General features: G+C 38.9%; 1 protein-coding gene across 1 annotated transcript; it reads left to right on the plus strand.

Annotated features, from left to right (window-relative positions):
* The first annotated feature begins 830 nt into the window (after positions 1-830).
* Positions 831-7182, plus strand: LOC102797724 (G protein-coupled receptor 20). The gene is made up of 5 exons (XM_087835117.1): positions 831-847; positions 4785-4997; positions 5290-5546; positions 5951-6083; positions 6367-7182. The coding sequence occupies exons 2-5, from the start codon at positions 4812-4814 to the stop codon at positions 7015-7017; spliced, it is 1227 nt and encodes a 408-aa protein (XP_087691243.1). The 5' UTR covers positions 831-847; positions 4785-4811; the 3' UTR covers positions 7018-7182.
* Positions 7183-10794: the final 3612 nt, after the last annotated feature.

The raw sequence follows: 10794 nt of genomic DNA on the forward strand, positions 1-10794 counted from the left end.
AAAACATCTACAGAAACAGTTTATGCTGCGTTGTATGCTTTACGCTTTTATTTTGCTCTTTACTTCTCTAATTGAATCATGTATTTACACAGAGACAAACGTATATTTCTTCTCTCTAACGCTGTCCAAGTGGGACCACCCTGGAGACAACTTTAAATAAACGATTTTGAAACTGCCTTTTGTTTTTGTCCCACAGAGACAGAGCAGTCTTCCGGCCAGCTCTTTCTAATTTTTCCTCCTCCTTTTAGCCTGCCAGCCACTTACTCTTTTCTTGTTATTCCCAATCCAACTGTTATCCATCCACGTATGTGTTCCTCTTCTGCTTTTCGACACCTTGGACGCTCAAGCCTTGTCTTTGCATTGCCTTTCCAAATCCCTGTTTCAGATGAAATATATTAGAAGATGTCCTATTCGACGAGAGCTCAAACTAAAGAGGTGGAAAATGGGAGATGTTATGAGACAAAACAGAAACCATAAGGTGGAGGAAGATGGGGAATGACAAGAAAGAAAATGAAAGAAGTTAACATTTTTGATACATCTTCATTACATTTTCTGTAATACGTGATATGAAAGAGATGATGGAAAGAGGAGGTCCGCCTGTTGAACTTTACTTTCCATTGGAGGACGCTCTCCGCCCCAGAGCTCCACATCTGACTCTCTGGGCCTATTCTTTCCTTACCTTTTAGCAAATTACTGAAAGAACAAAGGATGGACGAAATGAAGAGAAGATAAAAGTATGAAATTAAAAGCAACTGAGGAGCTCTTAATTTATATAATCGGACAACAAGGACTTTTGCACAAGTCTACTGCATGAGGATTTGTTTTCACCACTTTTTCTCTTCTCCAGGTACGTTTAATCCATTCAGTCATCATTATTTGACTTTGATTCTATTTTGTTTTTTTCTGGTTATGGTTTTTGTACCAAACGATCAGGAGGACAATAGTCTGCATTACTTTGCCTCATTTTCTGAGCAGCAGTTTTAAGGTTCCTTGTGTACATTTGTCCTCCTGGAGATTTTCACCCTACAGTACTTTCCCTCTGGTACATGCATATTACTGTTTTTTTCCATTGGAAATTGTACACAAAAAGGAGCTTTCATTCTTTTAAGAGTGCATAATGTAAAGTTTAAAATGCCTGAATTTAACTTGTGAGGGTTTAGCTCAAAGGCAGACCCTATAGATTTAGATATGATTTTGTATGTTCTAATCATTTCATTTAAAAGTGAATCTAAGAAGCAAATGCACATCTGCATCTGTAAAGTCTGCAGGTGCTGGGCAGCAATGATTAACACAATGTTAAAAAACATTTGCAGGCTTCAGAGTCATTCACTGGTTTATCTTTTATATAATAATTTTGTCACATATTTTACCATAACTATGAAGTTTCAAAGAAGATAGCTGCTTGGGGAGTTTTTTTCTTTTTTAAAATCCAGGCTGACAGCCATGTTTTATCTAACTGTCTTATGATGATGAAGAGTGGAAAGACCTCTCTCTGCTGCACATGTTATCCAGTGGGAGCTCATCCGTCTCTGGTTTTTATAAGGAAAGACACTTTTGGCCAAAATGAGAGGATCTGCTGAGTAAAATATGACATTATTTAAGACATTTATCTTTTATAAAAATTACTTTCATTAAAGTAAAGGATGATATTTTTAATGTATGTTTTTTCTGATGTCGAACAGTCAAGACTAAATAAACACTTTTTGTGAGATTTAATTTGGGGCTTTTAGAAACGCATTAACAGGAACAGTTCAGAGGAGAAAAGAAAGTGTGATAGAGAAGATGAATGATGGGCAGACTCAAATCCAGGTTGCTTCTTAAAGGACTTGAGTTGCTTGTATGTGATGTGCAAGCTCTGCCAGGGGAGCTCCACAGATTTGCTGAGAGAAAAATAAATCATTTTATCCCCCGTGATTCATCAGATGAAACAAGCTGAAACTAACTTCTAAGCCAACTTGGCTAAAGGTCCTGTAAGGACTCTGGATGAACTCAGAACAACTACAGATTGTACGACAACAAGTTTATTTCCATAAAAAATGAGTGTGATAAGTTTCAAAGCTCTGGGAAAAGTTTGTACATTCAAGTTAAGGGTGAAACAGTTTTGGCCAACTAATAAATAGCTTGTTTGGCCAGTTGTTCTTAAGCAGAACATAACAAATTCACTAATGTCATAACGCCTTATTTATCACACTGTTTTATCTGTTCCTGCCTGGCTTTGAAATATCAACACTGTTTTTAGTCAGTCTTTTTACTTCTTTAAGCCCCTTCAAAGTGAACACAGTCCAGCCGTTTTTTTAAACAGGACGTGTCGCACTGATCATGTTTATCAGGTTAAGACAACCGTCTACATCATGTTCAACACAACACGTGTCAGTGGTGTGTTAAATAGCCGCGCGCGCTGGCAGGGTTCATCTTAATGCTGTGCTCCATCTTTGAAGTAACACACACGGTCGTGTACTTAACTTTGTTGAGAGTGTCACATCCTTTTAGGGAGGAGATGAAGATGGATACAGTTGCCTCTACGATACAAGAGCACATTGTTTATAGGATCGGGATTTTCCAAAGTCTCTCTGCCTGGATTCATTTCTGCAGACGTTGGCCATGTTTTCATCCCTAGAAGTCACAGCTATCTCCTTTAGTTTTTAGTGTGCGTATGTGTGTGTCTTTGTGTGTGTGTGAGTTTGGAGAACAAAGCTGTTTGGAACTATTTACAATACAGTATCCAAGGCTGAGTCCAAGATAAAAGGTTAAGGCATCAGTCTTTAAATTACTGCCGGGAGGCTGTAATGAAGAAGCCCTTATATTACTCAACAATCTGAGGGGGAAAAAAAGGTTTAAAAAAGTAGATGGAATAAGTCTGGACATAATCCTAAAAAGCTTTTGCCATTTAGAAAAGACAAGAATCTGAAAGATTTATTTTCCTCACTACGTTAACAAAGTAATAAATGATTAAAAATGCCTTAAGTGCTACAGTATTTTTTGAGGTACGCATCAAGAAATAGTACTTTACTTCCGCAACTGCTTTAATTCTTTGTGGCATGGATTTAGCAAGGTACTAAAAACATTATTCGCAGATTTTGGTCCACATTGACATGATAGCATCACACAGTTGCTGCAGATTTGTCAGCTGCACATCTTTGTGAACATCCTGTTCCACCACATCTCAAAGGCGCTCTATTGGATTGAGATCCGGTGGTAGTGGAAGACACCTGAGTACAGTGAACTCACTGTCATGTTCAAGAAACCAGTTTGAAACGATTTGACCTTTGTTGCCTGGTTTATTATCCTGCTAGAAGTAGCCATCAGACAATGTGTACTCTGTGGTCATAAATGGACATGGTCAGCAACAATAAACTATCATCTTTCAGTACTAAGGGGCCAAAAGTATGCCAGGAAAATCCGTTCCACACCATTACATCATCACCACTATCACATTTGGTACAAGGCAGGAAGGATGGATCCATGCTTTCTCACTCACTATGTGTTAATAGACCTCTCTGTATTGAATCATATCTGTTATTAATCTCTTTCTCTCTTCCACAGCATGTCTTTTATCCTGTCTTCCTTCTCTCACCCCAACCAGTCGCAGCAGATGGCCGCCCCTCCCTGAGCCTGGTTCTGCTGGAGGTTTCTTCCTGTTAAAAGGGAGTTTTTCCTTCCCACTGTCGCCAAAGTGCTTGCTCATAGGGGGTCATATGATTGTTGGGCTTTTCTCTGTATCTATGAAGCGCCTTGAGGCGACATTTGTTGTGATTTGGCGCTATATAAATAAAATTGAATTGAATTGAATTGAATTGTTTACACTAAACCTGACCTTACCAGCAGAAACTGAGACTAATCAGACCAGACAGCATTGTACAATTTTGGTGAGAGGAGTAGCAATCAGTATGGGCTTCTGCTGCTGTAGTCAATCTGTTTCATGCTTCAGTATGTTATGCATCCAAAAAAAGCTCTTCTGCATGCCTTGACTTGTTCTTTTTGAGTATTTTTGAGATATTGTCTTCCTATCAGCCCAAAGTAGTCTGGTCAGTTTCCTCTGGCCTCTGACATCAGCAAGACATTTTCTTTTTTAGAACTGCCACTCACTGGATATTTTCTCGTCTTTTGGAACATTCTGAAATGGTTGCATAGGAAAATCCCAGTAGATCAGCAGTTTCTGAAATACTCAGACTACTTGAGGCAACTTTTGTTGTGATTTGGCGCTATATATATAAAATTGAATTGAATTGAATTGAACTTCATCTGGCACCAGCAGTCATACCACGTCCAGTCACTCCAATCACTTTTCTTCCCTATTCTGATGCTCAGCTTGACCTGAACAGGCTGTTCAAATGCAGAGAGTTGCTGCCACATGATTAGCTGATTAGATATATTAATGTTAATGAGCGGCTGAACAGGTGTGCCTAATGAAATGTCCAGGTGACCGTATTTCTCTTTATATAGTCCACTTGCTTCATTATTATTGTGGGTTTTTTAACTGAAAATAACAGCAAGCAGTTGTTTTATTCATACATTAACAGTGTGGTAACACAATCCCAGTTCCAATAACTAGCTTTCTAAAGGATTTTGCATTGTTGTCATGGAAATAATACCTTGAAAGTGTGAAAGCAGATGTTAGACTGGACTTCCAGTTGAGATTACTACTATAGTAAAGGAATTATTCCCCTAAAGTTGACATAACATAATATAGACATTGTAATTTGCTTTTATTTGTATTTATTGATTTAAGTAAAACATTGTAAATCTTTTTTTTTTTTACATCTTCACTTTCTGATTCTCACCAGCCTACCTGTCATTCATTTTTCCAACCAATGGAGAGCCTTCTCGCCAACATCAGCTCCAACTCCACTGCTGAGCCTCTCCTGTCACTTTTCAACTCACACCAAACTAACTGCAACACCTGGGACCAGGAATGGGGGACCACAAACCTGCACAGGTTAGCCCACCTGGACATGCAGCTGTATCAAGATTTCTACACCGTCTGGGTTTTTCTGATGGTAAGATCAAATGCTGAATAAATCTTATGTTACACTCCAGTATTTGCTATTTCTGTGCAGTTCCTTAAGTTGTTTTTACACTTGTTTAGCGTAAGCAGATAAAAGCAAGGACCCTGCCTAAATAAATTGAATAGATTAAATTTACCAAGAAAAGACTCAATAATAGCATAAAATCCTGCACACAGGACACTTGCACTCCAGAATATCCCAAACTGAGAAGATATTAAGCCTTTAAATATGCAAGTAGCTCTGCATGACCAATAAACTAAGGGTCCATCCCTCCCTGCTGCAGGTGTTTAACTCTCTGATGCTGGTGGTTGGGGTGGTCCTCAACGGCCTGGCTCTCTACGTTTTCTGCGGTGCCTCTGCACACTCTTCAGCCTCCGTGGTTTACACCATAAACCTGGCCGTGGCTGACCTGCTGGTGGCTCTGTCGCTGCCAGCTCGCATCGCTCTGTACCACAGTGGAGGGAGCTGTGTGGCCTGCTCATACGTCCACACCTTCAGCTACTTTGTCAATATGTACTGTAGTATCCTGTTTCTGACCAGGTGGGTGAGTCATAACCTCATTTATCACATAACAAGGAGCTGTTATGCTTTTCATTATTTTTAGTTATGTGCATTCTTTTAGTTGGATGCTCATATTCAATGTGGTAACACACACAGATAACCCTGTGGACCAAAAGTTCGGCTTCTGGCTGGTCTAATTTCTTGATTTCCAGAAGTTCTTGTGTCAAGGTGATATCAGTTTGGCATGGATTTCCTTATACCGTCATCTCAGGCTAGGACTGAGATGAAAGAAGCTTTTGTTTGTGGAAGCCAGGCAAGGGGCAGCCAATCAGAAGAAAGGCAGGGTTTTAAGGAGTGAAGCCTTAAAGAAGCCTAGTTTATCAAAAAATAAATTGGAATAATATGTCCCCTCTATCAATATTCACTGATGGCTTTCTATTCAGCATCTGTATCGATCGGTACCTCGCTGTCGTCCACGCATCCAGTACCCTTCATCGATGGAGGACCATAGGAGCGGCCAGGTGTGTCAGTGCCACCGTGTGGTTCATTGCAGTTGTGGTCACCTACTCTTTTCAGGTGAAGAGACTCACTAAAAACACAGCACACACAGGATGAGCTCTCAGTGTATAAATCCACAAAATAAATTTTAAATTATCCTGAGTATTAAAACTTATCAGTGATGACCGTCAATTAATCAAATAATGATTTTCATGAGGTTGCAAGCAAAGTAGGAGGAGTCTTGGTTTACAGAACAGTCAGGATCTAAAGAAGAGGAGAGCTGACAAGACTGTCAAGCTGAGACAAGCTAAAAATGCTAAAAGGCTAAATCATGATAGAATCGCTCTCCTTCTCTCTCTAGACCACAGCTTTGGAGTTCAGTTCCTCCTGCATGGTCCTCCCTGCCCTCTTCTATCTCACCATCCTGGAGTTTCTCCTCCCCCTGCTCGCCGTGTTGGTCTTCACTCTGCGCGTCACCTGTTTTCTCTCCTCCAGCCACAGCGGGATGCCCCACCAGAGCAGGGTGAGGAGGACTCGTGCCATCAGGCTTTTGGCCACCGTCCTGGTGGTCTTCACTGTGTGTTTCACACCCTTCCACGTCCGCCAGGTGCTGGTTTACTTCCAGTTCAGAGTGGCGGGAGAGGCGCCTGGGCAAGGGGCGAGGGATGTGCTTGCCTATCACATCACCGTGACCTTGAGCAGCCTGAACAGCTGCCTGGATCCAGTGGTTTACTGCTTTGTGACGGACAGCTTCAAGAGAATGTGGAGGACCAGGAGAAGGGGAGGCAGAGAGGAGGACGGGGAGGTGGGGTTTACAAGTGGCGTCGAAGGGGAGAGGAATTCGGTGAATAAATGCTCGGGTACGGCACTGGCGATAGCTCAGAGCATAGCCACACTAACGCTCACAAGCGCACCCCTCTCTACAGCCAGCGCGCACCACTCTGATTGGACAGGCGGCCATGTTTCAGAAACCAGTGATGGCACAGTTCAGAGAGACAGCTGGAGACAGTGACACATGTCGAGTTTGTTTTGCTGTGAAACCAATGAACTTACACTGCTTCAAGGTTCAAAAGCTGCTGGATTACACACAGAAAAAAAAAACTATGTATGTGGGGAGTTGATGTTTGGCTTGTGTTCCAGTGGCACCTCATCAAAGTTTGTGATGTAAAAATTCAGATTGACCAGGGGGAAAAAACCCTTTTATTCACAAACAAGCTTTTTATTTAGTCATCGTTCTGTCTGGATACTTCTTTAACACTCTTTGTAAATTCCTGCACACAATGTGAGTTAAACAAGGCTTTACCTGTGCCTTTATTCCCTTTCTCACTCTTTTTTAAACTAAAATTTTTCCATTAGAAATAAAAAACAAAAAGTTGTATAGTAGGTAAATCTGGCAAACTACCGTGACTAAATCCTACGCTTTAGAATAGAAATACTCCTTTTGTGTACTTTTGTAGACCATTTATTTGACTGCTTTGATTTTTTAGGATGCATTTGACTCTGATTCATCAATATGTCTGTATTGAGTCACACTGAATGTTGAAAGCCTTCAAAAATGACATTTGCAACATTAAAATGAAGAATAACAGAAAGAGTTATGAGCAAAGAAAAGAGACTTTCAGAGGGTTGAAGTCTCGAGACACATAAATAGGATAAATGCACTCTTTGTGTGTATAAACGTTTAGGGATACACAGTGTGATGTTCTTTTAATGACTTGTTAATAATTTAAAAAATGATTAAATGGACTTATGTCAGCATCACAGAGACAGGAAACGATGAAAAACAAAAGCACTGCTTTGTTTCTAGTACATCAGGTTATTTGGCTGGATTTAAATTTAGGCTACACTTTAGAGGCTGTGATCACACATCTTCCTCATAATTCAGGACTTGGTAGATGCAAGTTAAATGTTTAAGAAATGGATGCATCAATCAAACTATGTACTAACATAAAGTCACTTTATCATAAATTCATTTTCTTCTTCTTCTCCTTGTTTGTTTGTCTCAGCATTGCTTGTTTTTGAGTCAGTGTGTGCTATTTGTACTGACTTGTTTATCTTGTTTAGTATATTAAATGATTTATATAAAGAAAATGCAGAGATTGTGGTACTTTTTGCAATTAAATTCTTTGGCTGTAGCTGTTGTTAATAAAAGAAATAGTCACCAGCAACTTTATTAGGTACATTCTTTTAACTCCTGGTTAAACACTTGAGCCTACCTGAGTATTGTTCATGATTATCTTTATTGCTTTATGACCACAGTGTCTCCATCACCTGATTGCTGTGCTCAGATGGCCTCCACAGTCATCAGGTCTCAATCTGGTAAAGCACTGGTAAAGGGATGTGGTGGAGCAGGAGATTCACATCATGGATTGCAGCCAAACAAATCTGCAGTAACTTTGATGCTGTCGTGTCAATATGCACCAAAATCTCTGGAATGTTTGCAGCACTTGATGAATCTGTGCTACAAAGGATTAAGGCAGAAATGGGGTCCAACCTGGTACTAGGTGTACTCCACCAGAGGACAGCATCTCCCTGCGGTGGAATGATGAATGTCATCCAGAACAATCACACTGGCACTGATTAACAGTGGAGCTGTTCATGAAAAATAACAGATTATGTTATTTCATAGCTGCTGCTGTTATCCACTGAAATATCTGTGTGTTCTAAAGCAGGGTGAAAAAAATGTGAATTATGAATTTAATTTATAAATTAAAAAACGATTTATGACTACTCTCCTACACAAGATTTCAATGGATTTATGTATTAAGTGCATAAAAGTCTTTGTTTAGTTTTCATTGACGATATTAGAGTCGGGCTATGAGGTGTCAGTCATAGCAGGAGTGTGAGACATTAAATTGAGTGGCATTTCCCTCCATCATCCTTCCAGAGAAGCAGCAGGTCATCACAGTTCACTTTACGTAACTGCGATGACCTTGGCTTGCAACTTTATACTAATGCGCACACACACACACACACATACATAAATACTTACCATCAGCTGGCCCTCCTGCCACATGATGAGTCTGGGTTAAACACACACACCAGTTTCAGGTTCCTTCTCTGGCTTCTCTTCATGGAAACAGCCAAAGCTTTGACCGAGTGTGTGCAGTGCATGTGCGTGTGTGTTTGTGTGCGCTAGAAATCTGATTCTGCACAACAAAATCTTTTTTCCCCAGTTTTCCTCTTCCTTCTCAGCGGTCTAACCGCAATGCATCATGGGAAACCAAATTAGCTGCTTTGAAGATGCTGAGTAAAGATTTTTATTTGCACATGAAAAAATGTCTTGAAACTGCAGACCAGCAGGTTGCTTCACCAACAGTCACATGCATTCCAACAAAAAACAAGCAAACAAAAACACGAGCGAGGTCACAAAAACAGAATTATTTTTATATTTGCTTTTTTGGAGTAAACCTGGTCGTTAGCTTCAGTGGATCACAATTTATTTACTTTGTTTAGTATAAAAACTAAATAACACTTTATATTACAGCTCACAACTAAGGGTATAATTTCTATGTAATTAAGGGGAATTTTAACATATTCTATTTTTGAATTTTTATTTGCAACAATTAATTACTGTAATTAAATTTAAGTGGTTTCTAAGTAATCTTACACAGCGTATCAGTAATTTTGATTTGCGCCTAACTTTTAAGTAGACACAAATTATTCTGTGAGTAATTCAAGTACTTTGTGTCTCCTTTCCTGTAAAATACCCAGAATTTAGGCACAATTCGAAATGACTTATCCACAACTCAAATTTATATTTGTATGTAAATACAAATACATTTTTTAAAGTTATAATTTTTAAAAATTAATTAATTACATTTAATTACAGGGGAATTACACCCTTAGTTGTTGTGCAGATTTCTGTTTCTGTTGAAGTGCAATTGAGTTTTATAATTTCTTCAGATAAAAATACTCTAAATACCTCCTTTACCAAAAAAAAAAGCATGATTTGGAAATGCTTGCCAAATCTTTATAATAAAGAATGAAAATTCTCTAATTAACATGTAATTAATATTTTACAGAAATCTTACTTTCCAAGGAATAAGATGCTCTTTTGCTTGCAAGAAAATGTGCATCAAGCCTGATAAAACCAGTCTGCTTAGAGCTTAAGACTCCCTAAAGATAATAAGTGAGGTAACAATATACAGAAGGTCATTAGTGCATTTTATTAACATGTTTTTAGACACTGTTATCCCTTAATATTTCATTATTTTCATGCGTGGTAAAATTTTTTGCAATGTAATACTAATAAGAGTAAACTAACAGCTACACTCAAGATCAAGACCTTTCTGAGCATCTTTCTCAACTAATTTTAAATGCACTGCAAAGCATTTTCCTCTAAGTATTAAAAACGTTCTATTTTTTAAATGAATTTGTTTCTCTGATTATTATTGCATATAAAACATGTATTTTGTGGCTATCACTGTATATTTATGTCTTTATAAAGTGAGACACTCCCAGTTGCAAAAATCTTTTTTGATCAAATTAACTTTTATTTTCATCCAGAGCAGATTTTCTCTTTTTTTTTGCCTGTATGGTAAGACCCTTCTTTATTATTGAATCTTGTCGCATTTTGAATTCTGAGTGAAAATGCCAAATGATGAAAAACGACATTGGTTGTTTGCTTCTGAACAGAGTTTAAGGTGCGTTCCATACAGTGTTCATCCAGAGTCCTACATACAGTGGGGCAAAAAAGTATTTAGTCAGCCACCGATTGTGCAAGTTCCCCCACTTAAAATGATGACAGAGGTCAGTAATTTGCACCAGAGGTACACTTCAACTGTGA

This window comes from Neolamprologus brichardi, chromosome 22 (assembly GCF_056152115.1).
Source record: "Neolamprologus brichardi isolate AB-2024 chromosome 22, ASM5615211v1, whole genome shotgun sequence".
NCBI lineage: Eukaryota > Metazoa > Chordata > Actinopteri > Cichliformes > Cichlidae > Neolamprologus > Neolamprologus brichardi.

Excerpts from the sequence above, each read along its gene's own strand:
- LOC102797724 (XM_087835117.1), top strand. The coding sequence starts at position 4,812 with ATGGAGAGCCTTCTCGCCAACATCAGCTCCAACTCCACTGCTGAGCCT. Across the intron at positions 4,998-5,289 it reads CCGTCTGGGTTTTTCTGATG|GTGTTTAACTCTCTGATGCT; the intron begins GTAAGATCAAAT and ends TCCCTGCTGCAG. Across the intron at positions 6,084-6,366 it reads TGGTCACCTACTCTTTTCAG|ACCACAGCTTTGGAGTTCAG; the intron begins GTGAAGAGACTC and ends TTCTCTCTCTAG.